This window comes from Podarcis cretensis (assembly GCF_951804945.1).
Source record: "Podarcis cretensis genome assembly, chromosome: 10".
Taxonomy (NCBI): Eukaryota; Metazoa; Chordata; class Lepidosauria; order Squamata; family Lacertidae; genus Podarcis; species Podarcis cretensis.
The window spans coordinates 2,145,185-2,159,851 of record NC_137179.1 but is presented as its reverse complement, the minus strand read 5'-3'; the positions used below and the strand labels follow the sequence as shown (position 1 = coordinate 2,159,851).

Sequence of the window (14,667 nt, the reverse complement as noted above, 5' to 3'; positions counted from 1 at the left end):
CTTACATCAGTGTTTCCCAACCTTGGGCCTCCAGCTGTTTTTGAACTACAATTCCCATCATCCCTGACCACTGGTCTTGCTAGCTAGGGATGATGGGAGTTGTAGTCCAAAAACAGCTGGGGGCCCAAGGTTGGGAAACACTGACTTACATCATAGGAGCCTACACAACACAAGACACTGTTGCTGTATGTAGCTTTTATTTTATTGGTTTTTTATCTTATATTTTGGAAATGTACATCCAGTTTTTTTCTCCTTTAAATTTTTTTGGGCTCTCCCAAAGAGTGGGGCCCTAAGCTATAGCTTGTTTAGCTTATACGTAAATCTGGCACGCCTAGTAACGGACCAGCATTCTTAAGCAGCCTCTTAAGCAGACCACTGGCTGCAGAGAGATTCTGACTGTTTTTGCCAGCCAGCTCTTGAGATTTGCAGCCGTAGGCAGGGGGAACTGGAAACGCTGCTTGTGTTTTCTTAGTCTTTTCAGCCACAGCCAGTTCTGGTGATTCTCTGCCTGCAGGAGGCAGAAAGGAGTTTGGGCAGATTTAGCAAGGGCGATGCATAGACTGCCCCCAGATTTTCCAATACCACACTTGATTCACGATAAATTGCCAGCTCTTTTAAAAACAACAACTATTATCATGATTTTCTCCAAATATCGGTTTAAAACAATATAGTGCATATGTCTCGTCCTCACTCCTGATCCATGATTACTCGCTCTTGAATTCCTTCAGGGTAGGGTTCTGCAGGCGTGGCTTGGCTCGCTTCCACGAGTCGCCTGGGGCAGCCGTTGGGCACCTGGCATGATGCTTCTGCTCCTGGTTGTTTGCCCAGAGCCCATAAATACCCTCCCCCTGACGAGCAGGGAAGAAAAGAGCTCTTTGGGCAGCCCAGCACACACACCTGCCCACCTGCTGCTCTGAGGGATCTCACCTGTTCCAGGTGCCAGCTGCTCAGGGGAGCGGCAGGTGCTCCCACAAATGGCTGCTGTGTTTCTCAATCTTCCTGGGCTTCCTCCATGTTCCTAAGGCTATCACACTTCTAAATTCCCATAGTGCAGGGGTCAGCAAACTTTTTCAGCAGGGGGCCGGTCCACTGTCCCGCAGACCTTGTGGGGGGCCGGACTATATTTTGAGTGGGGAAAGAACGAATTCCTATGCCCCACAAATAACCCAGAGATGTATTTTAAATGAAAGGACACATTCTACTCATCTAAAAACACGCTGATTCCCAGACCGTCCGGGGGCCGGATTTAGAAGGCGATTGGGCCAGATCCGGAGGGATATTTTAATTATTTGCATCATATATTTACACCTATTATTATTTCATGTTACTGTATAGCAAGTTTCTAGAGACTAGATTACGAGTCTTTGTAAATTGTGTTTCTAAAGGAACTTTTGTTATTGCCAAATGCCAATGTGTTTGCAATAGTAAGTTTCTTATGAATAAAAAATCATGTTAAGTTAGAGCTTAAGAATTATGTCACTATTAGTAAAAGGTAAAGGTAAAGGTACCCCTGCCCGTACGGGCCAGTCTTGACAGACTCTGGGGTTGTGCGCCCATCTCACTTAAGAGGCCAGGGGCCAGCGCTGTCCGGAGACACTTCCGGGTCACGTGGCCAGCGTGACATCGCTGCTCTGGCGAGCCAGAGCCGCACACGGAAACGCCGTTTACCTTCCCGCTAGTAAGCGGTCCCTATTTATCTACTTGCACCCGGAGGTGCTTTCGAACTGCTAGGTTGGCAGGCGCTGGGACCGAGCAGCGGGAGCGCACCCCGCCGCAGGGATTCGAACCGCCGACCTTTCGATCGGCAAGTCCTAGGCGCTGAGGCTTTAACCCACAGCGCCACCTGCGTCCCTGTCACTATTAGTAGACATCTTCTTAATTGTATTTCAGTTCAGCAATCACTTTGTTAAAATACATGTTTTGTTATGTGCAAATGGCTCGAGATACCTATGAGGTCCATAAATGACCGTAGAGCATACATTCAACACAAAAAAGTGACAATTTGTTGTGGGCAAAGGACAGCTGGACATTGAAAGGGCCCCATGATCTTCAGGAGCTGAGGGCCTCATCCAGCCTCAGTCGGGCTGTGCATGTGGCTGCCTGGCTTTGCCCCAGCCTCTGCCCTGTTCTGACGCGGGTCGTCCTTCTCTCTGCAGGTGGTTCGACAAGTCCTTCACGCTGGTGGTGTATCGCAACGGCAAGCTGGGTGCCAATGCTGAACACTCGTGGGCCGATGCGCCCATCATGGGGCACCTCTGGGAGGTGAGACGCAGGCAGGGAGGAGTCCCTCCTTTTGACTCCCCCATGTGAACAACTGTGAGAGAGGGTTGCTGTGAGCTGGATGAACCTTGGGTGCCCCTTCCAACTGTGTAGTTCTGTGATTCTATAGCAGGCACCCCCAAACCCGGCTCTCCAGGTGTTTAACAACAACAACAACAACAACAACAACAACAACAACAAATTTTATTTATACCCCGCCCTCCCCGGCCAGAGCCGGGCTCAGGGTGGCTAACACCAATAAAATCACAGTAAAATAGGGGGGAAAGGGGGGGGAGAGGGGAAAAACCCCCAATTTAAAATACAGGTTAAAATGCAATTTAAAATGCAGCCTCAATCAAGACCATAAGGGGAGGGAAACATAAGGGACTATGTTTTGGGACTACAACTCCCATGATCCCTAGCTAACAGGACCAGTGGCCAGGGATGATAGGAATTGTAGTCCCAAAACATCTGGAGGGCCAAGTTTGGGGGTGCCTGTTCTATAGGAACTTCTCTCCCCCCCCCCCACAGCTCTCATCCTTTCTGCCTTCCTCCCCAGTTCATGCTGGCCACAGATGAGTTCCAGCTGGGGTACTGCAGCAGCGGACATTGCCACGGGGTGCCCAACACAGACCTCCCCATGCCACAGCGCTTGACGTGGGACATTTCTGAGGAGGTAGGCTTTGCACTGTTGTAGGAATTTATGTATAGGTTGGGGGGGTGTTCCCCTCCAGCAGATATCATGCACATGCAGCCCACTGCCAAAACAAGCACAATCACTTTTGTGACTTTTATGATTTGTCCCCACAAAACACTTCATCACAGTTTCTTCCTATCTATTCAAAGGGCCTCTGCTGCACGATACCAAATGTAAGAATTCACTGATAAATGTCTTTATGTACTGGCTCACAGGGAAAACTTCAGAAGTTCATATAGACATGTGAGCTCAGCTGCTCAGCAGCCCCTCTGCCTGAGGGATAATTCCTGGCATCCTGATACCTGAGTGCCAGACAGGTAGCCATTCCAGAAATAACAAACCCTGATGAAGACAAAAGGGTGTGATGAACTTGGCTGGGAAACAGGGAAATGTAAAGATCTCTTTTGCTTCACTTGATGGGTGTTTGGTGGAGGGCAAGGGGAACCATGGGGCAGGGTCCAGGGTGCTCAGATTACTGCCACCAGACCTCCCCCTTCATGATGTAACCGTGATGTATGAGTGATGTAGTTTGGGGGGGTGTAACATGGGGATTAGGAGTGCGGGTGGCGCTGTGGGTTAAACCACAGAGCCTAGGACTTGCCAATCAGAAGGTTGGTGGTTCGAATCCCCGCGACGGGGTGAGCTCCCGTTGCTCGGTCCCTGCTCCTGCCAACTTAGCAGTTCAAAAGCACCTCAAAGTGCAAGTAGATAAATAGGTACTGCTCTGGCAGGAAGGTAAATGGCATTTCTGTGTGCTGCTCTGGTTTGCCAGAAGTGGTTTAGTCCTGCTGGCCACATGACCCGGAAGTTGTATGCCAGCTCCCTCGGCCAGTAAAGCGAGATGAGCGCTGCGCCCCCAAAGTCGGCAACGACTGGATCTAATGGTCATGGGGCCCTTTACCTTTTTAACATGGGGACTAGCCGCTAATAAAAGTTTGGGTTCTCTTTTGTTCGGGGCTTCCATCTTGTTTCACCTGGTGGCAGGTGGGAGTCCTGTTGTGACAGTCTTCAATAAAGACCAAGCCTACTGGCTGCTCTTTTGCTCTGGTGTTCCTGGCTGGCGTCCTTGTTTTTTGTCCAAGAGAGCCCTCAGATTAACAGCACCCCCATTTTTTGCTCCAGCAGAGTGCCAGGCGCTGTGCGGAACATCTGCAGGGCCACACGGCCCATGCTGCTCTCTGGCTCCCAACCGAGAGCTGTTGTGCCCCCTCCTCACCCTTGAGAGTGTGGGGCAGGGTTTGGGGCTTCCCTCCTGGTTCTTACCCCTCCCCCGGCATATCCTTCCAGTGCAGCCAGGCCATTGAGCTTTCGTACCGCGTGGCCAGGACCCTGGCGGACGACGTGGATTTCCACTCCTTTCGCTTCACGGAGTTTGGCAAAGGTCGCATCAAGAAGTGCCGTACCAGTCCAGACAGCTTCATCCAGATCGCCCTGCAGCTGGCGCATTTTCGGGTAAGCGCCCACCCCCTCCCCAATGAACAGTGGCAGGTGGGGTCCGAGGCAAGGATGTGGGGCTGACCTTTGCACAACTGGCCGCGTGCAAAAGCAGGGGTTCCTTCACGGCTGCGGCGCACAAACCAGGGTGGATAAAAATGAATTATTTTTTAAAATTTAAATCGAATTTTTTAAAAAAATTAATCGGATTTTTAAAATAAAATGCTTTTGGAGGTTTGGAGGTTTTCTGTTGAAGTTACATTATAGTCCAAAGGCTCTTCATCTGGAAGTAAGGATTTGTTTTAAGTTTTTCATGTGGGCTAAAACTCAGTCTAAGTTGTTTTTAATTGTTTAACCACATCAGTTAACAAACATGGATACATATGCTATAATGTTATTGTTTTAGTTAAATAAATTGTTTAAATTGTTATTAGGGAAATGATTGTACCGCAGAAAAGTTGTACAAATATAAACAGTTAACTTATTAAACCTCACAATAATTTCATAATTATCTGTCTATGTATTTCTAACAGTATAACCAAATCAGTAATTTCTGATATAACTGTAAAAACTACTCTGAAAATTTATTATTCCAAAAATGAAACCTTCATCTGGTTGTAAATATTAAGATGATGTCAGCAAGATTGAACCTTTCTGTAAAAAATATGCTTTAAAACAACTCTTACTGACTAGTGATTTAAATCCATTTGATTTAAATCAAATCCACCCTGGCACAAACCTCCCTCTATCCTCCCTGCATCATGGATTATTCAGCTGTGACCCCTGCACTGCATGGGGTCAGATTAGATGGCCATTGGAGACCCCACCAAAGTCCACCAGTTTTGTTTGTTAAGCTAAATAGCTTTAGCTATTTTAAGCGTTTTGAAGAAATGTGCAACTGATTGCTACCGCGTTGAATCTTATTGTTGTTCTCCCTTAAGTGGGCTGTGCAAACTGCTATTCTGAATAATGCTTTTTATAGAGTTGTATGAGGGATGAGTTTATGGAATGGAGGGGGTGGTATTTCCGCCCCCCCCAAAAAAAAAATGGGGGTGGGACCACTAGCTGGGACCCTTTCCTGAAGTGTCAGGGCGCTCAAAGCCTTGAGAAGGGGTTTAGGAGAGGATGGGGGTCTGGATGTGATCCTTGCAAAGTTGGGGGCGTGGAGGCCAGTGCCGGATTTACGTATAAGCTAAACAAGTTCTAGCTTAGGGCCCATCTCTCTTGGGGCTCCCAAAAAGGAAAAAACACCTGGATGTACATTTCCAAAATATAAGATAAAAACCATATAAAATAAAACCTACATACAGCAATAGTGTTTGTGTGTTGTGTGGGCTCCTATGATGTAAGTCATGGGCCTCGCCTGCTAGCCTGCTCCCTAAAACATAGCTGTCAACTTTTTCCTTATCTTGCGAGGAATCCTATTCGGAATAAGGGAATTTCCCTTAAAAAAGGGGAAACGTTGACAGCTATGCCCTCAAATATCCCTGGTTTGCTCCTTTCTATATATAGGGAGCCTGCATTCTGCATGGACTGGTTGCATGGAGACATATGCAAATGGCTTGAGATACCATATATTACCACATAGCATATATTCAACACAAAAAGCAGCGACCATTTGTTGTTGACCTTCAGTAGCTGAGGGCCTCATCAAACCGAAATCCAGCCCTGATGGGGGCACTCAGGTTTGGCTTCCTCTCGTGACCCCCAGCCCACGTCCTCAATGCCTCTTCTTCCAGGACAAGGGCCGCTTCTGCCTCACCTATGAGGCCTCCATGACGCGGCTCTTCAGGGAAGGGAGGACGGAGACGGTTCGATCCTGCACCAGTGAGTCCACAGCCTTCGTGCGCAGCATGTCCAACTCAAAGTGCACTGTGAGTTTCATCGTTGCCCCCTTGGCCCTCATCCTGACCCCTTCCTTCCTGCCTGTCAGAAGCCCTTTTGTGCTTTCTCTCCCTTCCTCCCACTCTCTCTGTTATATATTGTTATACAGTGGTACCTTGGTTCTCAAACTTGATCCGTTCCAGATGTCCGTTCCAAAAGCAAAGCGCTCCAAAATCAAGGCAACGTTATTAATTTATTGTTGTTGTTATTATTATTATTACTATTATTGTGGGATATTTACAATGCAGTCAAATCAACAGCCATGTTTGCTAGATAGGTGCCAGGAGGATACAGTCTGCCTAAAAGCATCCTAGATTACTTAAACTAAAAGGCTAAATCAGATCCTGAAGCTGAGGCTCCAAGACTTTGGCCACCTCATGAGAAGAGAAGACTCCCTGGAAAAGACCCGGATGCTGGGAAAGATGGAGGGCACAAGGAGAAGGGGACGACAGAGGACGAGATGAGTGGACAGTGTTCTCGAAGCTACAAACACGAATCTGACCAAACTGCGGGAGGCAGTGGAAGACAGAAGTGCCTGGCGTGCTCTGGTCCAGGGGGTCACCAAGAGGCGGACACGACTAAATGACTAAACAACAACAAAAAGGCTAAAACTAACCTATCAAAGCTTCTCTTTTAAGCTGCAAAGGAATGCACTGCTGAACTCACATCCCTACAAATAATAAGTGCGAAAATATATCTGTATGGTACTCCAGAAAAAAATAATAATGTTGATGTCTCCTAGTTTTGGTGTTGCGAGAGAGGGAGGAAAACCTTTTTCTTCCACCTGCTTCCTCCATAAATTTACGCTTCCCCCTTGCAGCCAGCCGAATCCCTGCGGCTGTTCAAGGTGGCGGCTGAGAAGCACCAGAACATGTACCGCCTGGCCATGACGGGCTCTGGCATCGACAGGCACCTCTTCTGCCTCTACGTGGTCTCTCGCTACCTGGGGGTCGACTCGCCCTTCCTCGCCAAGGTGACGCAGCTCGGGGCTTTGGCCACCATCCCCACCCACCTGGACTAGGCAGGTTGAGCCTCGATGCGCAGCCAGGGGCTCCCTGCGACTGGCGTCCTGCGACTCCTCGCATGTCCAGCGAAGGCGGCTGACCCAGGTGCTTTTGCAGGGGCGTGGGTGGGGGGGGTGAAACCACCACTCACTCTGTTCCTGCCCTGCCTCCTGTAGGTGCTGTCTGAGCCCTGGCGCCTCTCAACCAGCCAGACCCCCCAGCAGCAGATCAAAATGTTTGACATGGAAGCCAATCCGGACCACGTCTCCTCAGGAGGGGGCTTTGGCCCAGTGAGTAGGAGCTGTGTAAAAGACGGGGGAGAATGGAGAAAGGCTTTCTGGGGACCCCAGGGTGGGTGGAGGGAAGTGGGGGGGGCAATGGAGTTGTTTAAAAGGAAGAGCCGACGTAGCTCAAACATCTGCTTGGCATGTAGAAGGTTCCAGGTTGAACCCTTGACATTCCCAGGGAAAACTGGGTAGCCCATTTCTGGGGGACAGGGGGCAGGCAGGTGTGGGGGACTCCCTGGTCCTGAGTGGGGTAACTGTGCCCCTGAAGGACCAGGTGTGCAACCTGGGAGTCATTTTGGACTCACAGCTGTCCATGGAGGCGCAGGTCAATTCTGTGTCCAGGGCAGCTGTCTACCAGCTCCATCTGGTACGCAGGATGAGACCCTACCTGCCCGCAGACTGTCTCGCCAGAGTGGTGCACGCTCCGGTTATCTCCCTCTTGGACTACTGCCATGCGCTCTACGTGGGGCTACCTTTGAAGGTGACCTGGAAACTACAACTAATCCAGAATGCAGCAGCTAGACTGGGGACTGGGAGTGGCCACCAAGACCACATAGCACCGGTCCTGAAATAGCTTCATTGGCTCCCAGGATGTTTCCGAGCGCAATTCAAAGTGTGTGGGCTGACCTTGAAAGCCCTTAACCAGGGGTCAGCAACCTTAGGCCCATGGGCCGGAAGTGGCCTGTGGAGGTCATTTGACCAGCCCACAAGCCTCCCTCGAACCAAGCCGCCTGCTCATGCACTGTGCTAAACCGGAGCAGCGCAGCGCAGGGACTTGCTTCCACGGCGCTGAAAACTGTGCATGCGCATATGCTGAATATTGTGTCTGCGCAGACGCAGAAAATCGTGGGTGCGGGCATTCTCTCTGGCCCATGGAGGGATCTCTGTGGGACCGATCTGGCCCAGGCATGATAAACCTTGCTGACCCCTGCCCTAAACGGCCTCAGCCCAGTATACTTGAAGGTACGTCTCCACCCTCCATTGTTCAGCCTGGACACTGAGGTCCAGCTCTGAGGGCCTTCTGGTGGTTCCCTCCCTGCGAGAAGCCAAGTTACAGGGAACCAGGCAGAGGGCCTTCTTGGTGGTGGTGCCTGCCCTGTTGAACGCCCTTCCGTCAGATCTCAAGGAAATAAAGAACTATCTGACTTTTAGAAGACATCTGAAGGCAGCCTCGTATCAGGAGGTTTTCAATATTTTTATACATGATGGAAGCAACACAGTCAGCTGGGTGGGGTACAAATAATAAATTTGTTGTTGTTGTTGATAGACCCCAGGAAGCTGTCATTGAAATGCAGGCGGCCTCTGACACCTGCCGGTGCCACTAGCCCCTACTGCCCCTCTGCCTTTAGTGCACTTTCCCTCTGGTGCGGAACTGGCCACCCCACTTCTGCCGTGGGCCTCAGCACCTCTCCCTCTGCTCCCTGCAGGTGGCTGATGATGGTTATGGCGTCTCCTACATCATTGCTGGAGAGAACCTGATCACTTTCCACGTCTCCAGCAAGTTCTCCAGCCCTGAGACGGTGAGCGTGACTGGGGAGGCAGGGTTGGGGTCTCCTGGGGGCTACGGGGATGAGGCCCATTTGGGAAGTTGCCTTGAGCATCCCTTTGTCATAAGAAGAGTCTGCTGGATTCGGCCAATGGCCCATTGAGTCTGGCATCCTCTTCTCATAGTGGCCAACCTAGATGCCTATGGGAAACCTTGTGAGCTGGATTCGAACGCAGGAGGACTCTCCCCTCTTCTGGTTTCCAGCAGCTGGTTATTTCAGTTGCTGATTCAACTGCGGAGACAGAGCATAGCCTTATGATCCTCCATGACTGTCTAATCCTCTTTTAAAGCCATCCAACTTGGGAGGGGGCATCATTGTTTCCTGCAGCAGTGAGTTCCATAGTTAATGTGCGGTGTGAAGAAGTTTCTTTATCCATCCTGAATCTTCCAATGTTCAGCTTCACTGGACTTCCACAAGGGAGAAAAACTTCCACCTGCCCTTTTTCTCCATGCCAAACATAATCACACAATCCTCTATCATGTCGCCTCTCTCTTGAGTCCCAAATGCTGCAACCTTTCCACCCAGGGGAGTATCTCCACCCCCTTGGTCATTTTGACTGCCCTTTCCTGAACCTTTCCCAACTCTCTCTTCTTCCCCAGGACTCCAAGCGCTTTGGGAAGAACATCCACCGGGCGATGCTGGACATTGCAGCCCTGTTTGAAACGCCACCCAAGAAAGTGGCCGACTGAGCTTGGACTGGGCTTCCAATGGCGGTGACCCCTCTGTCCTGGGCCCACTCTGACCAGAGCCACAAGGAACACACACAGAGACACACAAACCCGGCCAGCTGGCTGCAGAGCTGGCTCCTTCCTGGCAAGCGGAAAGCCAGAGGATGCTTCTGGGCCCCACTGCCAGCTGCTTGCCCCCCCCCAGCCCTCTCTGCCCGGAGGAGGCGCCCCATGGAGGGACCCCAGAGGCTGGCAGGAGACGGGCAAGAGAGTGGGGCAGGGTGTATTTACGATGTCACTCATAAAGGAGGAACACTTTTGGCTGCGGGTGCCTGGCGCTGAGCCTGTTTTCTAAGTTGTTCTGCTGTAGGTGTCTCTTAAGAGGGAACGGGGAGGGGGCAGAGGAAATGCAAGTTGGGCAGGGGGGGTGGCAGGAGCTGGGGGCTCCCCCTCAGCTTCTTTCTTGGGTGGTGTGTGCATTCCCAGGGCCCATCCCTCTCCAGCCCCAGCCGAGGCACAAAGAACGGATCTTTCTATGAAAAATTGCAGGCTTACTCCAGGTTTTGGTCAGCAGTCATAACCTCCTTGCCGCATAGCTGCTGGAGAACAGGGGCAAAGCTTTCCTTTGGGGGCTCACCTGCGCTTCCTTTCACACTGACCCCTTTGTGTTGCAAAGAGAACATCAGCAGTGTCTGGGCAACATGACATATGCAATGAACAATCTTTTATATATAGACTACATATAGAATGTATGTAAATGAAAATATCCAATCCCGTGGAACAATGCTCATGTAATAATGTAGTTCACAGCATTGGGAACACAGCTACAGGGAACCAGGCAGAGGGCCTTCTCGGTCGTGGCGCCTGCCCTGTGGAACGCCCTCCCATCAGATGTCAAAGCAATAAATAACTACCTGACATTCAGAAGACATCTTAAGGCAGCCCTGTTCAGGGAAGTTTTTAATCTGTGATATTTTAGTGTATTTTTGGTTTTTATGGAAGCCGCCCAGAGTGGCTGGGGAGACCCAGCCAGATGGGTGGGGTACAAATAATAAATTATTATTATTATTATTATTGGATATTTTCATTTACATACATTCATTCGAAATAAGATGGGTTCATGAAGCAATTCTATATCCTCCCACCACGCTGACGAAGGATTCTAGTAGGCAATATCCGGAATCGCTGTTCAGTGTTGGACATCATATTTGCTGAAAACACAAAGCTTCACAGCTTGTCTGTCATCGTATAAAGTCTGGTAAAGGTAATGGGACCCCTGACCATTATGTCCAGTTGTGACCAACTCTGGGGTTGCGGCGCTCATCTCGCTTTACTGGCCGAGGGAGCCAGCGTACAGCTTCCGGGTCATGTGGCCAGCATGACTAAGCCACTTCTGGCAAACCAGAGCAGCGCACGGAAACGCCATTTACCTTCCCACCAGAGTGGTACCTATTTATCTACTTGCACTTTGACATGCTTTCGAACTGCTAGGTTGGCAGGAGCAGGGACCGAGCAATGGGAGCTCACCCTGTCTTGGGGATTCGAACTGCCAACCTTCTAATCGGCAGGTCGTAGGCTTTGTGGTTTAACCCACAGTGCCACCCGCGTCCCATAAAGTCTGGTACCTTGCTTCATTTAAAGATTTCCAGAGACTTTGAGACTAAAGATTTCATCTTGGACTTGTTATGGTTTGAAGGCATTCTACAAAGATTGTTTATTGCATATGTACATGGTCACCGTGTTGCCTACTCCAGGTATTGGTCAGCAGTCATAACCTCCTTGCTGCACAGCTGCTGGAGAACAGAGGCAAAGCCTTGCTTTGGGGGCTCACCTGCTCTTCTGCTTTCCCGGGGCAAACGTCCAAACTTTGCCGCTGAATTGGAGCAAGCGAACATCGGGGTTTCCCCAGATTGACATTTGCTCTGATTTAGTCCCAAAGAGCTGGTTTTCCAGGGGAGAGCAGCGTGGCAAACAGAAAACCACTCAGATAGGAAAGGGAGGAAATCCCTGGGGCCAGTTGCTTTCTAGGCACAGCACAATTGGACGTGTGGCAAAGCCCCTCTATTGGACCAATGGTCTTTCTTGCGCAGTATTGTAACACAAGTCGGGGGCCAACTCTCTGCAAGACTCCGGGAGATTCCCAGCACTGTGGTTCCTTTGGAGTCCTGAGACATGGCAGAGACTGTCATAGTTTCAAGAAATATGGTTTATTCACCTATTTGCACCTTCAGCCTGCGTGGAGGGGGTCCAGTGTTGGGATACTGCCGGGGAGACGGGGGCATCAGGCAGGCCCCCAGCTGGCTCCAGCCACCGGCCGGCAGCCGGTCTCCCTTGGAACAGCATCAGTTAGTGACACAAGCCTCAGATACGTTTAGAGACCCATGCACGCTCTGTCAGCAGAGTGCGTAAATCTTCGTACAGCAGAAGAGGCGGACAGAGAAATGTGCAAGCATATTTACAGCATTTATTCAGTGTAGTTCAGGAACAAAGGAAAAAAAACATGTCTGCTTGCCTTCATGTCCAGCAAAACAGCAGTATAGCAAAAGCAACATACAAGGGAAGTTCCCAACAGAAGACTGTGCTGGACATAAACAGGCATGTGATACACAACAGTCATGCCTGACCCTTTTAAGGTGAAATGGAACTATATCCTAACATCCAGAACTTACAGCACGGTCATTTCAAGAGGGGCTTGTCCCCGACACCACTGCAACCTTAGAATCCAAGGCATCTCTCCCAGCCAGCCTTCCCCCCCCCCCATCTCCTTCCCAGAACACCTTGCTAAACAACCTTCTTTTCCACACTCAGTTACGTTGGCAAACTTCCAGGACCCCCCCCCCCAGTCTATTGGCTATTGGCAACGCATCCTTGGAGCCAAATTCGCAAGGCTGGGCCCAAGTCAATAGCCTTGGTCAGGGAGAGGAGGAAGGGGCCACAGAGGGATGCCCTGGCCCTCGATTGCAGCACTGGCCCTTCCTGCTCTCATCCACGTGGAAGCTGCCTAATGGGTCCCAGTTTCTTAGTGCCACGAAAACTCAGCTGAATCCTTCTCCTTCTTTGGAGGTCTTTAAGCAGAGGCTTGACAACCATATGTCTGGAGTGCTCTGATGGTGTTTCCTGCTTGGCAGGGGGTTGGACTCGATGGCCCTTGTGGTCTCTTCCAACTCTATGATTCTATGATTCTATAAATCTGAAAGCTTTAGAAAGAAGTGTGCATCTCTGAACCCCAAAGGAGGCAGTTTTTGAGCATCCCTGCTGGGAGAGCTTTTTGGAGATTATTTGCAAGTCTTGGGTTCCACTTGAGAGCCAGTGTGGTGGAGTGGTTGAGAGCGGTAGTCTTGTAATCTGGGGAACTGGGTTCGCGTCTCCGCTCCTCCACATGCAGCTGCTGGGTGACCTTGGGCCAGTCACACTTCTCTGAAGTCTCTCAGCCCCACTCACCTCACAGAGTGTTTGTTGTGGGGCAGGAAGGGAAAGGAGAATGTGAGCCGCTTTGAGACTCCTTAAAGGGAGTGAAAGGTGGGATATCAAATCCAAACTCTTCTTAAGCAGCCCAGTCGTACGAGTGCTTACACAGGAGTAAGTTGCACTAAGCCCACCGGGGCTTCCCGAAGAGTCTTGCAGCCTCCCCCCACCCACCCAACATTTTTCTTGGCCAACACTGCCAGTTCATCTTTCCTCAAATGATTTACCACTGGAGGTGTGCTGAGTGCAGGTCAGATCTTAAGGTGGGCATGAAGACGGGGCTGGGATGAGGGAGCTTCTCCAAAGAAGGGACAGGCAGGGTGAGAAGCAGGCCAAGCCCAAGAACTCTGTCAAACAACCGTGGATTGCCCAGCGAGGGAAATGGGGAAGAGAGGTCCTCTAGTCTTGGCACATCCACTGTGGATGCTGTGATTCTGGGCAGCTGCATCTTCTACAGGCCCCCCTTGGCTGCTGCCAGGAAGTGATGGCTTCATTTTCCATTGGCAATGGAACCCTTGGGCGGTGTGGCATCAGATGCCCAGACTGCATCACCTTCATATATCTTTGTGTCTCGTGGATTTCCACAACAGTGCCCCATGAACATACCAGGACCACCCCACCCTGCTAGGCTATGGAAGAAAAGATCTTCTGCCACAGTTGCAGGAGTGATTCCGGAAGGTGTCAAAGAAGTTTCTGATGGAGAATGTTGAGAAAAGATACCAGGTTTCCAGAAAACCACCACCACCACCTGTACCAGCTAGAGGCCTCCCTTCTTTTGCCCGTTCCCCCAAGAGTGCCATTGTCCATACTTTTCGTTGCCCCACCGAAAGATGAGAACAGCCTAAGCCTTTGGGGCTACCTCAACTGCCTTCTTGACCCTGTGCACACCATCTGCCCTCACTCCTGCAAGACTTTTATCTTCAGCTATGCTATCACTTTGGATGTGCCAAGGAAAAGTCTCCCCGTCCCCTGAAGGCCACACAGCAAACATCCCCAGGGAGGTTTTGGACCCTCCTTCCTTGGGGAATTTTAAGCAGAGGTTGGGTGGCCATGACTGGCATGGATGCTTTGGTTGAGATTTCTGCATTGCAGGGGGGTTGGACTCGACCAGGGGCCAGCAAACTTTTTCAGCAGAGGGCCAGTCCACTGTCCCTCAGACCTTGGGGGGGGCAGACTATATTCTTTTTGGGGGGATGAACAAATTCCTATGCCCCACAAATAACCCAGAGATGCATTGTAAATAAAAGCACACATTGTACTCATGTAAAAACACACTGGTTCCCAGACTGTCCATGGGCAGGATTTAGAAGGTGATTGGGCTGGATCTGGCCCCCGGGCCTTAGTTTGCCTACCCATGCTTTAGAGGGTCCCAATTTCCATGTATCCCCTTAAAAAAGTGTAGTCCCCCACAGAAAACAAACA

The 14,667-nt window shown here is 50.4% G+C and overlaps 1 protein-coding gene across 4 annotated transcripts in view; it reads left to right on the top strand.

Moving 5' to 3' along the window:
• CPT1B (carnitine palmitoyltransferase 1B) overlaps nucleotides 1–10,105 on the top strand; it is a 37,454-nt gene extending 27,349 nt beyond the window's left edge. For all 4 annotated transcript variants that reach the window (XM_079992432.1, XM_079992431.1, XM_079992430.1 and 1 more), the window contains 8 exons: nucleotides 2,157–2,262; nucleotides 2,819–2,935; nucleotides 4,244–4,408; nucleotides 6,130–6,264; nucleotides 7,095–7,247; nucleotides 7,455–7,568; nucleotides 8,993–9,085; nucleotides 9,712–10,105. In XM_079992432.1, the coding sequence (XP_079848558.1) occupies nucleotides 2,157–2,262; nucleotides 2,819–2,935; nucleotides 4,244–4,408; nucleotides 6,130–6,264; nucleotides 7,095–7,247; nucleotides 7,455–7,568; nucleotides 8,993–9,085; nucleotides 9,712–9,801 (973 nt within the window). In that variant the 3' untranslated portion in view covers nucleotides 9,802–10,105. The remainder of the gene's footprint in view (nucleotides 1–2,156; nucleotides 2,263–2,818; nucleotides 2,936–4,243; nucleotides 4,409–6,129; nucleotides 6,265–7,094; nucleotides 7,248–7,454; nucleotides 7,569–8,992; nucleotides 9,086–9,711) is intronic.
• The last annotated feature ends 4,562 nt before the right edge of the window (nucleotides 10,106–14,667 follow it).